The 20,118-nt window shown below is 45.5% G+C and overlaps 2 protein-coding genes across 2 annotated transcripts in view; one reads left to right on the forward strand and one right to left on the reverse strand.

The window, feature by feature from the left end:
* The window catches only part of LOC144769988 (uncharacterized), a 240,104-nt gene that overhangs the window by 138,665 nt on the left and 81,321 nt on the right, over positions 1–20,118 (forward strand). The window lies entirely within an intron of this gene.
* The window catches only part of LOC144770939 (zinc finger protein 181-like), an 89,983-nt gene that overhangs the window by 32,041 nt on the left and 37,824 nt on the right, over positions 1–20,118 (reverse strand). The window contains exon 3 of the mRNA XM_078655774.1: positions 8,890–9,018. Within this exon, the coding sequence (XP_078511900.1) occupies positions 8,890–9,018 (129 nt within the window). The remainder of the gene's footprint in view (positions 1–8,889; positions 9,019–20,118) is intronic.

Here is a 20,118-nt window from a genome sequence, read left to right on the forward strand (position 1 = left end):
ACCCCGACGCGTGCCTCTGGTAATGGTGATGGAATGGGACAGTCGACCATTAATAAGAATTTTCGCGGTAGGTTGTGTGCAAAGTAGTTGAATCCAGGAGATGAAAAGCCTGGGAAACCCCATACTGGTTAGGACAGAGAACAGGCAGGGCCATTCGACAGAGTCAAATGCCTTGGTGGCGTCGAGGAAGACGGCCGCTACAGGCAGGGTGGGGTGAACCGTGCGTAGAGAAAACAGAGTGCGTAGATTGTGCGAAGTAGAGCGACCGGGAACGAACACGGTCTGATCAGGAAGTACAATCCTAGACATAAGAAGGGACAGCCGAGTGGCCAGGACCTTCGCTAGAATTTTAACTTCGCAGTTCAGTAGGGAAAGCGGGCGGTACGAACCGCAAGAGCCAGGGTCCTTGCCTGGTTTCAAGAGCGAGGTAATAACTACCTCTCGCATAGAGCAAGGGAGGATGCCATCAGCTAACGATTCCTCGTATACCTCTCGGAGGACAGGAGCCATGATGTCAATGTAGGCCTTGTAGAACTCAGCGGGTATGCCGTCTAGGCCAGGTGCCTTGCCATTTTGCAGCGACATGATGGCGTCCCGAATCTCATCAGTTTCGAAGGGAGCAGCCAGGAATGCCCTATCACCATCACTAAGCCAGCACAGAGCAACGTCTCCAAGGAATTCAGAGTAAGGCACGTCCGCCGATGTAGCAGTGGTGTACAGTGCGTGATAGTGAGATGTGAATGCATCTAGGGTTGCATCTGTGTCTCTGATGACATGGTCTTGGTCAACAGTGAGCTCTAGTATAGTGTTATGGTCTCGTGGGGGCCGTGTGAGGACCGCAAGTGCCTTCCCTGGTCTGTCCCCCTCGCAATATTTTCTGGCCTGCCAATGCTTCCCCCGAAATTTCGCCTCCCTGTCAGCTTCCTCCTCGTATTTCGACAACCTATCCCTGAATTCCGCCTGTAGATCAGGGCTGTCGCTCCCAGTCATGCGGAGCTCTAGCGCCCTTAGCTCTTTATGTAGCGAGTGAATACTGTTTCTTATGTCGCGCAGTACCCCAAAGCTCTTGGATATACAGTACCCCCTTATGGTGACCTTGAAGGCCCCCCAGATGCACTCGACTGAATCCACAGATCCCTTGTTCCTGGGAAAGAAGGCGGCAATTTCATCACCCAATTCCGCACGGAACAGGCTATCTAACAATGCTGACGGTTGTAATCTCCAGCCTGGCCTTGGGTTATCCCACCCAGGGATGCGTGTATGCAGAAGTATTGGGCTGTGATCAGAGTATGTTCTCGGTAGGTGTGAGACCCCCATAACCTCCGAGGTGACCCCTTTAGAGACGAGGAAATAGTCCAGCCGTGACCATGTGCCTGTGTGCGAGGTAAAATGTGTGCCTTCCCTCTGAGACGAGTGCAGGTGTCTCCATATATCCACCAGGCCACCCTCAGTCATGATGCCCACCAGAGCCTCCCTGTCCCCCGATTTATAATGAGGTGCTCCGTCCGATCGATCTAAATGAGGTGCAAGTGCCAGGTTAAAGTCACCCCCCCATAGGACATGGCGGGAACCTACATCCATGATCTTCCCCCAAAGTGTGGTGAAAAAAGAAGGCATGTCTGAGTTGGGGGCATAGCAATTTATAAATGTAATAGTGTTGTGACCCATGCGTCCCCATAGCAGAGCATAGCGTCCCTCACTGTCCAGCAGTTCTCCGTATTTATGGAATGGCACTGCTCGTCTAAGCAGGATCGTCACACCTCGAGCATAGGTAGAATAAGAGGAGAAAACCCGGAGGCCAGCCCATTTACTAGCAAAAGTGGCTCTATTTCTTGGGGACAAGTGAGTCTCCTGTAGCATAGCAACGTGGACATCATGTCTATTAAGATAGGCAATTACATCTCTACATTTCTTAGCATTGTTAAGACCTCTAACATTCCACGATAAGCAGTTCAATTGTGCATCAGACCCTAAGCCCGCCACCGGCATTCATCCATCTTTGCATCCCACCCCAACAATGGTGAGATAACAAGTAGAGTAACGTGCATAGTCTATGGTAAACTGTAGTACTTTGTGACTCGGTTACTTTTCGCCTGTGCAAACCATGGTCCCCTAAACAATCCCACCCCCCCTCCCACTACTGCATCCCAATCATGCCAGCAGCCACCTGTTCCCACCCTCCCACCCCCTCCCACCCCCCTCCCTTCCCACAACTTAGACTGTCCAACAACAGACATGGGGAACACCCGATAGGGAAACAACTCTGAGGGCGCACAGCCACTACTCCCGCCAGCCGGCCTCCCGATCTGTACCGCCCTCGAAAGAGGTCGGGCATGGAGAGTGGTCCTTGGGATACCTTACCAACGGTGAGTAGTCCAGTTCATTAGTGCAGTGTACATGTCCCTCAGCAGCCCGGGACAGGGTCCATCAGCCTCAGTGCAGGATAGCAAACAGTTAGGGTATGTCTGGAGTCCATTCTCAGTGTTCCTCTGCTACCGGGGGGGGTCGTCTTCGTCTGGTTCCGCTTCAGCATCGTGACCGTCTCGCTGAGCCCTCCTAAAGGCCTTCAGTAAGTCCTCAACTTTTTGAGGATTAGTAAAGAAGCGGTGTTTCCCTCTGTGGGTGACCCGAAGCCTCGCTGGGTAGAGGAGGGCGTATTCCAGCTGAGCCTCTCGTAGTTTCTTTTTGACCGAAAGGAACTTTCTTCTCTCTTCCTGCACTAAGGGGGTAAAGTCAGGGTAAATGGAAAATTGCACTCCATTATATTGTAGAGTTTGTTGGGTCCGGGCTGCCCGTAGTGCAACATCACGGTCGCGATAGTTCAGCAATTTAGCAATGATCGGTCTGGGTGGCAGGCCAGGCTTGGGAACGGGGGCCAATGACCGGTGCGCCCGCTCCACGATAAATTGCGGCGAGAAGGCTTCTTCCCCTATCGAGCCCTTAAGGAGTTTTTCAATGTATATTTCCATTTTAACCGTGTTTGTGGACTCCGCTCCGGAACGCCCGTAACGCGTATATTGTTGCGTCTGCTGCGGGCTTCCAAATCCTCGTTCTTGGCCGCTATTATTCGGAGCAAGTTATCCATACGGGCTAGTTGCGTGGTGTGGGACGTAGTGATGTCGTCATTGTCCTATATACGCTGCTCCGTGGCAGTGATGCGCTCCTCATGGCGGTCAACTTTGTGGACCAGGGCGTCTAGTCTGGCGGTCATACCATCCACCTTCTCCACCACAGTGGCGAATCCCTGCCGCATCTCTAGGAACAGTTGGGGCAGATCGATGTCCCTGGCAGGAGAAGGGGCGGTCGATGGGGTATCATCACTGGACTGCGACGCAGCATTCGCCGGTTTTGTAGACTTCTTGTAAATGTAAATGTATTGCGACTTATATAGCGCACGTATCACCCGAAGGTATCAAGGCGCTTGCTTAGGGAACCCATCCTGGTATTCCCCTGTGAGATACCCCAGCAGGGAATCCACAAGGTGAAAGCCAGGCATCCCGCCGCGAGGGGCCGTAGTGGAGATTAAGCAAGCTATTGCCCAGAGTCGCAGAGTGTGACCCCGTGAGTCGAGTAGGCACCGGAGCGAGAATTATCGAGTCCGTGGAATTTTTGAGCCCGAGACCCGCCGAGGCGGGGAATCGAACCCTGGTCCACGACCGATCTCAGCTTCCGGGTCTGCCGCCTCTAACCACTGAGCCACGCTTCTTCTTGGCGCCATCAAAACTGATTTTGGCTTGGCGATTGTCAAGGCGCCCCATTTTGGCCACCAATCGTGTCCCCACCACACCAGTGTTCCAGTAGCCTAAGTCCGCAAGGGGGGTCGTTGTCCATAGGCAGTCAGTCACAATCTACGGGGCCGCACCGCCCGATCTCCCAGCTCCTGCGGTACAATCCACAGAGGGGGCACGACTCCCAGGGCCCCGGTCCACTTCTTCAAGGCGGAATGAGGGGTGCGCGAAGGTAGGATATCAGGCCCCCACGATGTGACCCCCGCTTTTAGGTAGACCTGTGGTAGGCGGGTGTGCAGAGAGGCACGTATCACCAGCCTAAGGGTATGGCCGCCCCCGGTACCAACGAAGGCCGCTCAGTCCCTTTCACGGTCAATGGATCCCAGCAGGCGCCAGCATAGGAGGCCCAGACAAGCACCCCAGCGCCAAGAGGCTCGTGGTGTCACCCGCGCGGCAAGGAAGGCTGCAGTGGTATCGGTAATGGCCGCCCATACTCCCGTCCCCCGCAGTAGTCCGCGCAGCAGGGGGGGGAGAGCACGCTCAGGCCAGGGATGGAAGCTCCTCACCGTGTGGACAGCTGCGGGGAGCTCTCCGGCCGTTCGGCAACACCAGATGTCTCCAGGCGCTCTGTCACCGGCCATAGCGTCGCACCGCAGGCCCTTCCGCACCCTCCCGGCCAGGCAAGGGAAGCGTTAGTTCTCGCCAGCCCCAGAGACCGCGGGCGTCCAAGCAGTTTCGGGGAGGCAGGCCGACGGGCCGGGAGCGCACAGCCGGGCGTAGGATCAGGTTTCAGCACCTCAGCGGCGTAGGAGCCGGTCCGACCCGACCGCCGGGACAGGATCGCCGAGTGAGCCCGCTGCCTCGTGGCGAGCCCCGGCCTCGTGCAGGTCTCCGCAGCCGGCCACCGCAAGGGGTATGCTCCGAGGGCCCAGCCGGTTAACCCTCCAACGACCAGAGCAGCGGCTCCCTCCGTTCAAGAAGCCTGAGCTTCGGGTCGAGTGCCAGGGATCGTCTCCTGCAGCAGATGGTGGGTTATTTTGCGAGATATCTCGCCGTTGGCAGCAGATATATGAAGGATTATTGTCCAAGAAACGGGAGCTGCTGTGCTAGGCAGCCATTCCGTTTGCGCGCCCTCTAGCGCCCCCTTTTTTTAAAAAAATGTTTTTTGTGGGACTTGGCTCAAGCTGATTCCCAAGATGGCTGCCAACACTTCCTGGTTTGAAGTGTTGGCTGCCAATCAGATTTGAGCACGGGGACTGTCGGATCCTCTGAGGATCTGCATCCCTATATATTCAAATTTGGATTTTCCTCAGTATATTCAAAACTACTGAACGGATTTACACCAAATCATAAAAAGGTACTTCCTGGACCAATGTCTACCTTTCTGGCAAATGTGGTGAAATTCCGAAGAATAAAGGCACCATAATTGTCAGTCAGAGGCAAGATAAAGGTGAGAAATGAGCAGAAAGAGACAGAATAAAGGTCAGAAATGAGCAGCAAGAGCAAGAATAAAGGTGAGACACAAGCAGAAACAGGTAGAATAGGAAACAAACAAGCAGAAAGAGGAAGAATAAAGGTGAGCAACAAGCAGAAAGAGGCTAAATAAAGATGAGAAATGAGCAAGAGGCAGAATAGAGGTCAGAAACGAGTAGAAAGTGGCTCCTGTGGTACAACTGGTACTCCCCTTTGCTGCTGAGGGTCGTTGGGGCCAAGAACCCATATTGTTGCGATAACTAAGTCCCCCACAGCTGGTCTGCAGAGATGTCATCAGAGGCCCCGGCCCCTTTCTCAACCAATCTGCACATGGGCCTCCTGCGGTACTACTGATTGGGGATAAACTCCCCTTGGCCGCGTAGGGTAGTTGGGGGTCATGAACCCCTATTGTTGTGATAAGTAAGTCCCCCACAGGTGGATTGCTGAGATGGCATTGGAGGACCCGCCCCTTTTCTCAACCACTCTGCACAGGGGCCTCCTTGCGTACTACTGGTTGGGGGATGAAGTACTCTTAGCTGTTGAGGGTCATTGGAGGCCAAGAATCCCTATTCTTGTGGCAACTAAGTCCCCACAGCCAAATTCCTGAGACCTCATCAGAGGCCCTGACTCCTTTCTCAATCAGTCTGCAGAGGGGCCTCCTGGTACACTACTGGTTGAGGGATGAACTCCACTTGGCTGCTGAGGGTTGTTCACCTACTAGTGAACACCTGTCAAGTCTTGTCACGCTCCCGCGCCCATGTTATATGATGTGACGAGCACACCAACAGAAGTAAAAACTCCGCAATCTTCTCCGTAGAACACAGAGTTGCCGAATTCCGCAAACTTCGCAAGCATAGCGGAATGTTACGCCCTTGCCGAGAAAATCCCAAAGGTTATAGGGACGGTATAGTTAGGAAATAGAATTTTAAAAACCTTAGAAATTCACTGAGAAAAACAAAGATTACAGGGACGCAATAGTTAGGAAATAGAATTTAAAAAAAACTAGAAATTCAATGAAAAAAACAAAGGTTACAGAGACTTTATAATTAGGCTCTCATTTCTCTCGTACAAAATCAGTATAATTCAGCAGTTATAGTTAACTGAGCTTACTATAACTTACGCCCCCGAAATGCAGTGCTTATGACTTCACATATTAGATCACTTCTGACATGTTCAATGACATCACCTATGACATCTCAAATGACATCACTGATGACATCATTCAAAGGAGCACTCACACACCCACTCACGCCCCATACAACCTCTCATACACCACTCACAAACCCACAGAACCAGTCACATACCCAATTACAGACCCATACAAGTACTTACACAACCACTCACTCATCCATAAGGCCACTTAGACACCCACCCACTCATACAGGCACTCACACATCCACTAACTCACCCATGTAACTACTCGTAGAACCAGTCACTTAACCCTACAGACACTCACAGTCACACACCCACTTATTCACCTTTACATCCACTCACACATCGACTCGCTCACCCATACAGCCTCTCGATACAGGCACTTACCCACCCATACCAGCACTCACAAACTCCCTTACACAACCATTTACATCCAGAAGAGCCGGGACACGTATACTTTTGCTCCAATCCTGTCCGCATTGGCCCTTATTATGGAGGCCCACGGCTTTTTATTATGATTCTTTATGACTTGGGAGGACACTGTACCCCATCTCCATCGTGTATGAGACATTCTACCACAATCTTGCCCTGACGAAGTTCATCTCCTGAACGAAACGCGTTGGCTGATGTTCTGTGTTTGTACATTTTTGGATAAATTTAAAATAAAGGATGATATCAACGAAGAAACTGATCTTGCTTCATCATTGAACGTTACCACTCTCGGGCAATGCACCACTCCATTCATTTCCAACCATTTACATACCCATTCACACATCCATACAAGCACTCACACATACTCTCACTCACCCATACATCCATCCACACAGACACTTACTTTACAATACAGCCACTCACACACATACTCACTTAACCAAACAGCCATTCAACAGCCACTCACTCACCTCACCCATACAGCCACATACACAGCCAGTCACTCACTGATACAGTCATTCAGACACAACACTTGTGTTGGGAATGAAGCGTTTACATATTAGAGCTAGCTGGACCCTTATTTTACAGAGGGTGCAGAGTCCTACGGACCTCAGTAGATGCACCATTTAACTTGGATTTGATTAGCCACAGAAGCTGGATGCTATAAACTGGCCACAACATCAGAGGAAAATGTCATTAAAAGACGTGGAGACTTGGTCCCCGCATCCCGAAAGTAAATGAAAAGGGCACAAAATGGAGCTCGGTGAGAACACCCTGACTCACAAACCTTTGCAGACAAAAGGGCGGTGAGGAAGCACAGTTGGTTGGAAGCAAACCCTACAGCGCATATCGGAAGGCCTTGCGCAGTGGGGATTAGACACCCCACCCCAGCTCTGCATGGCCAAAGTGAGTGAGTAGGGTTCCCTTGTTTCCTTTCCCAAAGGCTATTTGCAGGGGGGATCACATGCATGTGGAGGGTGGGATGTACCACCCCTCACTTGCACACGGCCAAAGGCTCCGCGCAGCAAATGTCAGACATTCTGTGAGTTGGAGTGCAGGCTTGACCTCATCCCACACCCTACTGCAAATGACCCAGGTCTGTGTGCAGCGGGGATTAGATGCCCACCCCGCTGCACAGGGCCACCTGCCATGCGCAGTGGAGGTCAGAGGCCCCACCCCAGTTTCCCTTGGTCAAAGTCCATACCCAACAGGGGTCATATATATGTAGAGGGCAAGGCACGCTTTCCGGCCAGAGGCCAGGCCCTACACCCCATCCCCTCTGTGAACAACCAAAGGCCTTGCCCAGCAGGGTTCAGACACACCCAGAGGGCAGAGCATGTTCAGGAGAGGCCCTGTGCCTCACACCACCGTCGACAGCCAAATCCTTTTTCTTCTCAAGGTTTCTTTCTCATTTAAGGAAGCCTCTTCTGATCTACGATTTCCTGATTATTTCTGCCTTAGTTGGTCTCTCCTCATGTGTGCCTGTTCACTGAGTAGTCTTTACTCACTGTACTGCAATTAACTGCCTACAATCTTTCCCTCTGGTGTACTGGAACTCTGAGCACTGAAAATAATAATGGTTGCTTTAACCGCATGCGCGCTAGCAGTTTTCCCGCTGCGCGCTGCGATTTCAAAAATCGCGCGTTACGTGACAAGGACAGCTCGTCATCCGCGTAGCGCAGGTTACGCCCATGACGAGCTGACCTTGTCATAAGCGCCGAAGGGGTTAAAGGCCTGTTCTAGGTTTTTCCACTGCCCCCACGCCTCTTGCGCCACCTCACTAGAGTGCTTTGTACTGAGATTCGCTATGGGCTGTGTGTGTCCTGTTATGCCTATATGTGTTGGAGAGGATGCAGACTTATGCTAGGAACCGGGTTCGAGTCTCGGCAACGACGCTCAACATCCTGTGATTCTGGGAAAATCACTTAATCTCCCCATGCCTAACAAAATTGTCATGTAATGCAACAGGTGCTCATGTAAAGCGCTCTGATACCTGATATCTTCACGTCTAGTTTGCGCTATATAAAACTCTATTAAAAAAATGTGTCGTTGGCTGTGCATACATATCTTGGACCGCTAGCTCTGGGAATATAGTAGGTCTAACCTCTGGTACACTTGCTGCGTGGGGAAACAGATGTTCCACGTCTTTCCTCCATGTCCTGGTTGAGTGTGAAGCACGTCTCTTCATTTTCATTAGCCTTTAATGTGTACACGGTGGTGGCAATAAGAGGACCTATAAATAAAAAGAAAACAGAGGTTCATCTTCTCTCCCAGCGATCCTTGCGTCACATGTTGGGTGGCAAATTGGAAACTCCCACAGTTAATTTAATGAAGTAGCAGAAACACCGGGAGCCTGATCCACAAAGGTTCAATAAGTTTACACTTTTCGGTATTCACAAACTGCACGTGTGTAGTAACTTACACTTTTGAAGAAAAGTACACTCTTGAAGTAAGTCCAGCACCACACATGGCCAACCACTGGTACTGCAACACCCTCCCATAGAAAATAATGGAGGTAGGGAATTAGGATAAAACCCCATAGGAGATAAAGTTAAGTTAAATTAAATTATTTTAAATAGTTAAAATATAAATAAACCTATGTCTATTGAACAACCTACACCACGCTACATCACCATCTGTACTTGTACTCAGTTAGATTTCCTAAGATGTATGGAAACTGGAACTATCTGGGCTATTTTTTTGTTGTTTTACATGCAGGTTCTGTAGACGTTATGAATGTATACATGCTCTGGTACTTTTGAGTCATTTTGTCTCCGAAATGCATATGCAGGGCCACGGCCCAGACTACCATGGAAATTCAATAAAATGTGTTATAAAAAATATATAAATAAACAGATTTATGTTACAAAATATATAAAAAATAGTGCATAGTTTTTGTTATATTATGTTAATAAAAATTATTGTTACATTATTTTTAAATTAAAGTTACTGCCATTAAATATATACTTTAAAAAATATTTTTGTCAACATCACGGTTGAGTGAAACAACGTAAAAGGGAATGAATACAGAGATAGAACCAGTGACGGCACCATGTAAAATAGAGCATGTGTAAGCTAAGGAAATGCAGCAAGCGTTATCTAGATAGAGCGAGATGGTGAAATGCACATGAAGTCAGCACCCCTGCAGTCATACTAAGAGGCATGGAAAGAGCAAGGTAATGAGAAGAGATCAAAGCCACAAACAATAAAAAAAAATATGATCAATAAGACAACAGAAGTAATAAATCCCATTTCTTTCACCATTCCCAGCGTAAGGCGTAATACTGATTTGATCATGTTACTGGAAAATGTAACTCTGCAGTACGGCTTAGGACTTAACTGCTCCAAGTCCATCTACACAATCACAACCTGAATATCCCACCACAAAGACGACGTAGGAATTCTCCAAATTGTCCCTCTGGCCTCTTTTCAGGTGGATTTAGAAGCTGTATCTCTAAATAAAGTCCTGACATCCCTGCTTCACATGTTTCAGAAGCTGCATCTCTAAATAAAGTCCTGACATCCCTTCTTCACATGTTTCAGAAGCTGTATCTCTAAATAAAGTCCTGACATCCCTGCTTCACATGTTTCAGAAGCTGTATCTCTAAATAAAGTCCTGACATCCCTTCTTCACATGTTTCAGAAGCTGTATCTCTAAATAAAGTCCTGACATCCCTTCTTCACATGTTTCAGAAGCTGTATCTCTAAATAAAGTCCTGACATCCCTGCTTCACATGTTTCAGAAGCTGTATCTCTATATAAAGTCCTGACATCCCTGCTTCACATATTTCAGAAGCTGTATCTCCAAATAAAGTCCTGACATCCCTGCTTCAAATGTTTCAGAAGCTGTATCTCTAAATAAAGTCCTGACATCCCTGCTTCACATGTTTCAGAAGCTGTATCTCCAAATAAAGTCCTGACATCCCTGCTTCACGTTTCAGAAGCTGTATCTCCAAATAAAGTCCTGACATCCCTGCTTCACATGTTTCAGAAGCTGTATCTCCAAATAAAGTCCTGACATCCCTGCTTAACATGCTTCATAAGCTGTATCTCGAAATAAAGTCCTGACATCCCTGCTTTGCATGTTTCAGAAGCTGTATCTCTAAATAAAGTCCTGACATCCCTTCTTCACATGTTTCAGAAGCTGTATCTCTAAATAAAGTCCTGACATCCCTGCTTCACATGTTTCAGAAGCTGTATCTCTAAATAAAGTCCTGACATCCCTCCTTCACATGTTGCAGAAGCTGTATCTCCAGATAAAGTCCTGACATCCCTGCTTCACATGTTTCAGAAGCTGTATCTCCAAATAAAGTCCTGATATCCCTCTTCACATGTTTCAGAAGCTGTATCTCCAGATAAAGTCCTGACATCCCAGCTTCACATGTTTCAGAAGCTGTATCTCCAAATAAAGTCCTGATATCCCTGCTTAACATGTTTCAGAAGCTGTGTCTCTAAATAAAGTCCCGACATACCTGCTTCACATGTTTCAGAAGCTGTGTCTCTAAATAAAGTCCTGATATCCCTGCTTCACATGTTTCAGACGCTGTGTCTCTAAATAAAGTCCGACATCCCTGCTTCACGTTTTAGAAACTGTATCTCTAGATAAAGTCCGACATCCTTGCTTCACATGTTTCAGAAGCTGTTTCTCTAAATAAAGTCCCGACATCCCTTCTTCACATGTTGCAGAAGCTGTATCTCCAAATAAAGTCCCGACTTCCCTGCTTCACATGTTTCAGAAGCTGTATCTCTAAATAAAGTCCTGACATCCCTCTTCACATGTTTCAGAAGCTGTATCTCCAAATAAAGTCCCGACTTCCCTGCTTCACATGTTTCAGAAGCTGTATCTCTAAATAAAGTCCTGACATCCCTCTTCACATGTTTCAGAAGCTGTATCTCCAAATAAAGTCCCGACATCCCTTCTTCACATGTTTCAGAACCTTTATCTCCAAATAAAGTCCCGACTTCCCTGCTTCACATGTTTCAGAAGCTGTATCTCTAAATAAAGTCCTGACATCCCTCTTCACATGTTTCAGAAGCTGTATCTCCAAATAAAGTCCCGACTTCCCTGCTTCACATGTTTCAGAAGCTGTATCTCTAAATAAAGTCCTGACATCCCTCTTCACATGTTTCAGAACCTTTATCTCCAAATAAAGTCCCGACATCCCTTCTTCACATGTTTCAGAACCTTTATCTCCAAATAAAGTCCCGACATCCCTGCTTCACATGTTTCAGAAGCTGTATCTCCAAATAAAGTCCCGACTTCCCTGCTTCACATGTTTCAGAAGCTGTATCTCTAAATAAAGTCCTGACATCCCTCTTCACGTGTTGCAGAAGCTGTATCTCTAAATAAAGTCCTGACATCCCATCTTCATATGTTTCAGAAGCTGTGTCTCTAAATAAAGTCCGACATCCCTGCTTCACGTTTTAGAAACCGTATCTCTAAATAAAGTCCTGACATCCTTTCTTCACATGTTTCAGAAGCTGTATCTCTAAATAAAGTCCTGACATCCCTTCTTCACATGTTTCAGAAGCTGTATCTCTAAATAAAGTCCTGACATCCCTTCTTCACATGTTTCAGAAGCTGTATCTCTAAATAAAGTCCTGACATCCCTGCTTCACATGTTTCAGAAGCTGTATCTCTATATAAAGTCCTGACATCCCTGCTTCACATGTTTCAGAAGCTGTATCTCTAAATAAAGTCCTGACATCCCTCTTCACATGTTGCAGAAGCTGTATCTCTAAATAAAGTCCTGACATCCCTTCTTCACATGTTTCAGAAGCTGTATCTCTAAATAAAGTCCTGACATCCCTTCTTCACATGTTTCAGAAGCTGTATCTCTAAATAAAGTCCTGACATCCCTGCTTCACATGTTTCAGAAGCTGTATCTCTATATAAAGTCCTGACATCCCTGCTTCACATATTTCAGAAGCTGTATCTCCAAATAAAGTCCTGACATCCCTGCTTCACATGTTTCAGAAGCTGTATCTCTAAATAAAGTCCTGACATCCCTGCTTCACATGTTTCAGAAGCTGTATCTCCAAATAAAGTCCTGACATCCCTGCTTCACGTTTCAGAAGCTGTATCTCCAAATAAAGTCCTGACATCCCTGCTTCACATGTTTCAGAAGCTGTATCTCCAAATAAAGTCCTGACATCCCTGCTTAACATGCTTCATAAGCTGTATCTCGAAATAAAGTCCTGACATCCCTGCTTTGCATGTTTCAGAAGCTGTATCTCTAAATAAAGTCCTGACATCCCTTCTTCACATGTTTCAGAAGCTGTATCTCTAAATAAAGTCCTGACATCCCTGCTTCACATGTTTCAGAAGCTGTATCTCTAAATAAAGTCCTGACATCCCTCCTTCACATGTTGCAGAAGCTGTATCTCCAGATAAAGTCCTGACATCCCTGCTTCACATGTTTCAGAAGCTGTATCTCCAAATAAAGTCCTGATATCCCTCTTCACATGTTTCAGAAGCTGTATCTCCAGATAAAGTCCTGACATCCCAGCTTCACATGTTTCAGAAGCTGTATCTCCAAATAAAGTCCTGATATCCCTGCTTAACATGTTTCAGAAGCTGTGTCTCTAAATAAAGTCCCGACATACCTGCTTCACATGTTTCAGAAGCTGTGTCTCTAAATAAAGTCCTGATATCCCTGCTTCACATGTTTCAGACGCTGTGTCTCTAAATAAAGTCCGACATCCCTGCTTCACGTTTTAGAAACTGTATCTCTAGATAAAGTCCGACATCCTTGCTTCACATGTTTCAGAAGCTGTTTCTCTAAATAAAGTCCCGACATCCCTTCTTCACATGTTGCAGAAGCTGTATCTCCAAATAAAGTCCCGACTTCCCTGCTTCACATGTTTCAGAAGCTGTATCTCTAAATAAAGTCCTGACATCCCTCTTCACATGTTTCAGAAGCTGTATCTCCAAATAAAGTCCCGACTTCCCTGCTTCACATGTTTCAGAAGCTGTATCTCTAAATAAAGTCCTGACATCCCTCTTCACATGTTTCAGAAGCTGTATCTCCAAATAAAGTCCCGACATCCCTTCTTCACATGTTTCAGAACCTTTATCTCCAAATAAAGTCCCGACTTCCCTGCTTCACATGTTTCAGAAGCTGTATCTCTAAATAAAGTCCTGACATCCCTCTTCACATGTTTCAGAAGCTGTATCTCCAAATAAAGTCCCGACTTCCCTGCTTCACATGTTTCAGAAGCTGTATCTCTAAATAAAGTCCTGACATCCCTCTTCACATGTTTCAGAACCTTTATCTCCAAATAAAGTCCCGACATCCCTTCTTCACATGTTTCAGAACCTTTATCTCCAAATAAAGTCCCGACATCCCTGCTTCACATGTTTCAGAAGCTGTATCTCCAAATAAAGTCCCGACTTCCCTGCTTCACATGTTTCAGAAGCTGTATCTCTAAATAAAGTCCTGACATCCCTCTTCACGTGTTGCAGAAGCTGTATCTCTAAATAAAGTCCTGACATCCCATCTTCATATGTTTCAGAAGCTGTGTCTCTAAATAAAGTCCGACATCCCTGCTTCACGTTTTAGAAACCGTATCTCTAAATAAAGTCCTGACATCCTTTCTTCACATGTTTCAGAAGCTGTATCTCTAAATAAAGTCCTGACATCCCTTCTTCACATGTTTCAGAAGCTGTATCTCTAAATAAAGTCCTGACATCCCTTCTTCACATGTTTCAGAAGCTGTATCTCTAAATAAAGTCCTGACATCCCTGCTTCACATGTTTCAGAAGCTGTATCTCTATATAAAGTCCTGACATCCCTGCTTCACATATTTCAGAAGCTGTATCTCCAAATAAAGTCCTGACATCCCTGCTTCACATGTTTCAGAAGCTGTATCTCTAAATAAAGTCCTGACATCCCTGCTTCACATGTTTCAGAAGCTGTATCTCCAAATAAAGTCCTGACATCCCTACTTCGCGTTTCAGAAGCTGTATCTCCAAATAAAGTCCTGACATCCCTGCTTCACATGTTTCAGAAGCTGTATCTCCAAATAAAGTCCTGACATCCCTGCTTAACATGCTTCATAAGCTGTATCTCGAAATAAAGTCCTGACATCCCTGCTTTGCATGTTTCAGAAGCTGTATCTCTAAATAAAGTCCTGACATCCCTTCTTCACATGTTTCAGAAGCTGTATCTCTAAATAAAGTCCTGACATCCCTGCTTCACATGTTTCAGAAGCTGTATCTCTAAATAAAGTCCTGACATCCCTCCTTCACATGTTGCAGAAGCTGTATCTCCAGATAAAGTCATGACATCCCTGCTTCACATGTTTCAGAAGCTGTATCTCCAAATAAAGTCCTGATATCCCTCTTCACATGTTTCAGAAGCTGTATCTCCAGATAAAGTCCTGACATCCCAGCTTCACATGTTTCAGAAGCTGTATCTCCAAATAAAGTCCTGATATCCCTGCTTAACATGTTTCAGAAGCTGTGTCTCTAAATAAAGTCCCGACATACCTGCTTCACATGTTTCAGAAGCTGTGTCTCTAAATAAAGTCCTGATATCCCTGCTTCACATGTTTCAGAAGCTGTGTCTCTAAATAAAGTCCGACATCCCTGCTTCACGTTTTAGAAACTGTATCTCTAGATAAAGTCCGACATCCTTGCTTCACATGTTTCAGAAGCTGTTTCTCTAAATAAAGTCCCGACATCCCTTCTTCACATGTTGCAGAAGCTGTATCTCCAAATAAAGTCCCGACTTCCCTGCTTCACATGTTTCAGAAGCTGTATCTCTAAATAAAGTCCTGACATCCCTCTTCACATGTTTCAGAAGCTGTATCTCCAAATAAAGTCCCGACTTCCCTGCTTCACATGTTTCAGAAGCTGTATCTCTAAATAAAGTCCTGACATCCCTCTTCACATGTTTCAGAAGCTGTATCTCCAAATAAAGTCCCGACATCCCTTCTTCACATGTTTCAGAACCTTTATCTCCAAATAAAGTCCCGACTTCCCTGCTTCACATGTTTCAGAAGCTGTATCTCTAAATAAAGTCCTGACATCCCTCTTCACATGTTTCAGAAGCTGTATCTCCAAATAAAGTCCCGACTTCCCTGCTTCACATGTTTCAGAAGCTGTATCTCTAAATAAAGTCCTGACATCCCTCTTCACATGTTTCAGAACCTTTATCTCCAAATAAAGTCCCGACATCCCTTCTTCACATGTTTCAGAACCTTTATCTCCAAATAAAGTCCCGACATCCCTGCTTCACATGTTTCAGAAGCTGTATCTCCAAATAAAGTCCCGACTTCCCTGCTTCACATGTTTCAGAAGCTGTATCTCTAAATAAAGTCCTGACATCCCTCTTCACGTGTTGCAGAAGCTGTATCTCTAAATAAAGTCCTGACATCCCATCTTCATATGTTTCAGAAGCTGTGTCTCTAAATAAAGTCCGACATCCCTGCTTCACGTTTTAGAAACCGTATCTCTAAATAAAGTACCGACATCCCTGCTTCACATGTTTCAGAAGCTGTGTCTCCAAATAAAGTCCTGCAATCCCTGCTTCACATATTTCAGAAGCTGTATCTCTAAATGAAGTCCTGACATCCCTGCTTCACGTTTTAGAAACTGTATCTCTAAATAAAGTCCGACATCCCTGCTTCACATGTTTCAGAAGCTGTTTCTCTAAATAAAGTCCCGACATCCCTTCTTCACATGTTGCAGAAGCTGTATCTCCAAATAAAGTCCCGACTTCCCTGCTTCACATGTTTCAGAAGCTGTATCTCTAAATAAAGTCCTGACATCCCTCTTCACATGTTTCAGAAGCTGTATCTCCAAATAAAGTCCCGACATCCCTTCTTCACATGTTTCAGAACTTTTATCTCCAAATAAAGTCCCGACATCCCTTTTTCACATGTTTCAGAACCTTTATCTCCAAATAAAGTCCTGACATCCCTGCTTTGCATGTTTCAGAAGCTGTATCTCTAAATAAAGTCTGACGTCCCTGCTTCACATGTTTCAGAAGCTGCATCTCCAAATAAAGTCCCGACATCCCTGCTTAACATGTTTCAGAAGCTGTATCTCCAAATAAAGTCCAACATCCCTGCTTCATGTTTTAGAAACTGTATCTCCAAATAAAGTCCCGACATCCCTGCTTCACATGTTTCAGAAGCTGTATCTCCAAATAAAGTCCCGACTTCCCTGCTTCACATGTTTCAGAAGCTGTATCTGTAAATAAAGTCCTGACATCCCTCTTCACAAGTTGCAGAAGCTGTATCTCTAAATAAAGTCCTGACATCCCATCTTCATATGTTTCAGAAGCTGTGTCTCTAAATAAAGTCCGACATCCCTGCTTCACGTTTTAGAAACCGTATCTCTAAATAAAGTACCGACATCCCTGCTTTGCATGTTTCAGAAGCTGTATCTCTAAATAAAGTCTGACGTCCCTGCTTCACATGTTTCAGAAGCTGTATCTCCAAATAAAGTCCCGACATCCCTGCTTGACATGTTTCAGAAGCTGTATCTCCAAATAAAGTCCAACATCCCTGCTTCATGTTTTAGAAACTGTATCTCCAAATAAAGTCCCGACATCCCTGCTTCACATGTTTCAGAAGCTGTATCTCCAAATAAAGTCCCGACTTCCCTGCTTCACATGTTTCAGAAGCTGTATCTGTAAATAAAGTCCTGACATCCCTCTTCACATGTTGCAGAAGCTGTATCTCTAAATAAAGTCCTGACATCCCTTCTTCACATGTTTCAGAAGCTGTATCTCTAAATAAAGCCCTGACATCCCTACTTCACATGTTTCAGATGCTGTATCTCTAAATAAAGCCCTGGCATCCCTGCTTCACATGTTTCAGAAGCTGTGTCTCCAAATAAAGTCCTGCAATCCCTGCTTCACATGTTGCAGAAGCTGTATCTCTAAATAAAGTCCTGACATCCGTGCTTCACATTTCAGAAGCTGTATCTCCAAATAAAGTCCTGATATCCATGCTTCACATGTTTCAGAAGCTGTGTCTCTAAATAAAGTCCCGACATCCCTGCTTCACATGTTTCAGAAGCTGTGTCTCTAAATAAAGTCCCGACATCCCTGCTTCACATGTTTCAGAAGCTGTGTCTCTAAATAAAGTCCCGACATACCTGCTTCATATGTTTCAGAAGCTGTGTCTCTAAATAAAGTCCGACATCCCTGCTTCACGTTTTAGAAACCGTATCTCTAAATAAAGTCCTGACATCCCTGCTTCATATGTTTCAGAAGCTGTGTCTCTAAATAAAGTCCGACATCCCTGCTTCACGTTTTAGAAACCGTATCTCTAAATAAAGTACCGACATCCCTGCTTCACATGTTGCAGAAGCTGTATCTCCAAATAAAGTCCTGGCATCCGTGCTTCACATTTCAGAAGCTATATCTCCAAATAAAGTCCTGACATCCGTGCTTCACATTTCAGAAGCTGTATCTCCAAATAAAGTCCTGATATCCATGCTTCACATGTTTCAGAAGCTGTGTCTCTAAATAAAGTCCCGACATCCCTGCTTCACATGTTTCAGAAGCTGTGTCTCTAAATAAAGTCTGACATCCCTGCTTCACATGTTTCAGAAGCTGTATCTCTAAATAAAGTCTGACATCCCTGCTTCACATGTTTCAGAAGCTGTATCTCTAAATAAAGTCCTGATATCCATGCTTCACATGTTTCAGAAGCTGTGTCTCTAAATAAAGTCCCGACATCCCTGCTTCACATGTTTCAGAAGCTGTGTCTCTAAATAAAGTCCCGACATACCTGCTTCACATGTTTCAGAAGCTGTATCTCTAAATAAAGTCTGACATCCCTGCTTCACATATTTCAGAAGCTGTATCTCTAAATAAAGTCCGACATCCCTGCTTCACGTTTTAGAAACCGTATCTCTAAATAAAGTACCGACATCCCTGCTTCACATGTTGCAGAAGCTGTATCTCCAAATAAAGTCCTGACATCCGTGCTTCACATTTCAGAAGCTGTATCTCCAAATAAAGTCCTGACATCCGTGCTTAACATTTCAGAAGCTGTATCTCCAAATAAAGTCCTGATATCTATGCTTCACATGTTTCAGAAGCTGTGTCTCTAAATAAAGTCCCGACATCCCTGCTTCACATGTTTCAGAAGCTGTGTCTCTAAATAAAGTCTGACATCCCTGCTTCACATGTTTCAGAAGCTGTATCTCTAAATAAAGTCTGACATCCCTGCTTCACATGTTTCAGAAGCTGTATCTCCAAATAAAGTCCCGACTTCCCTGCTTCACATGTTTCAGAAGCTGTGTCTCTAAATAAAGTCTGACATCCCTGCTTCACATGTTTCAGAAGCTGTATCTCTAAATAAAGTCTGACATCCCTGCTTCACATGTTTCAGAAGCTGTATCTCCAAATAAAGTCCCGACATCCCTTCTTCACATGTTGCAGAAGCTGTATCTCCAAATAAAGTCCCGACTTCCCTGCTTCACATGTTTCAGAAGCTGTATCTCTAAATAAAGTCCTGATATCCATGCTTCACATGTTTCAGAAGCTGTGTCTCTAAATAAAGTCCCGACATCCCTGCTTCACATGTTTCAGAAGCTGTGTCTCTAAATAAAGTCCCGACATACCTGCTTCACATGTTTCAGAAGCTGTATCTCTAAATAAAGTCTGACATCCCTGCTTCACATGTTTCAGAAGCTGTATCTCTAAATAAAGCCCTGACATCCCTGCTTCACATGTTTCAGAAGCTGTATCTCCAAATAAAGTCCCGACATCCCTGCTTGACATGTTTCAGAAGCTGTATCTCCAAATAAAGTCCAACATCCCTGCTTCATGTTTTAGAAACTGTATCTCCAAATAAAGTCCCGACATCCCTGCTTCACATGTTTCAGAAGCTGTATCTCCAAATAAAGTCCCGACTTCCCTGCTTCACATGTTTCAGAAGCTGTATCTGTAAATAAAGTCCTGACATCCCTCTTCACATGTTGCAGAAGCTGTATCTCTAAATAAAGTCCTGACATCCCTTCTTCACATGTTTCAGAAGCTGTATCTCTAAATAAAGCCCTGACATCCCTACTTCACATGTTTCAGATGCTGTATCTCTAAATAAAGCCCTGGCATCCCTGCTTCACATGTTTCAGAAGCTGTGTCTCCAAATAAAGTCCTGCAATCCCTGCTTCACATGTTGCAGAAGCTGTATCTCTAAATAAAGTCCTGACATCCGTGCTTCACATTTCAGAAGCTGTATCTCCAAATAAAGTCCTGATATCCATGCTTCACATGTTTCAGAAGCTGTGTCTCTAAATAAAGTCCCAACATCCCTGCTTCACATGTTTCAGAAGCTGTGTCTCTAAATAAAGTCCCGACATCCCTGC

The sequence above is a fragment of the Lissotriton helveticus genome, chromosome 7 (genome assembly GCF_964261635.1).
Source record: "Lissotriton helveticus chromosome 7, aLisHel1.1, whole genome shotgun sequence".
Taxonomy (NCBI): Eukaryota; Metazoa; Chordata; class Amphibia; order Caudata; family Salamandridae; genus Lissotriton; species Lissotriton helveticus.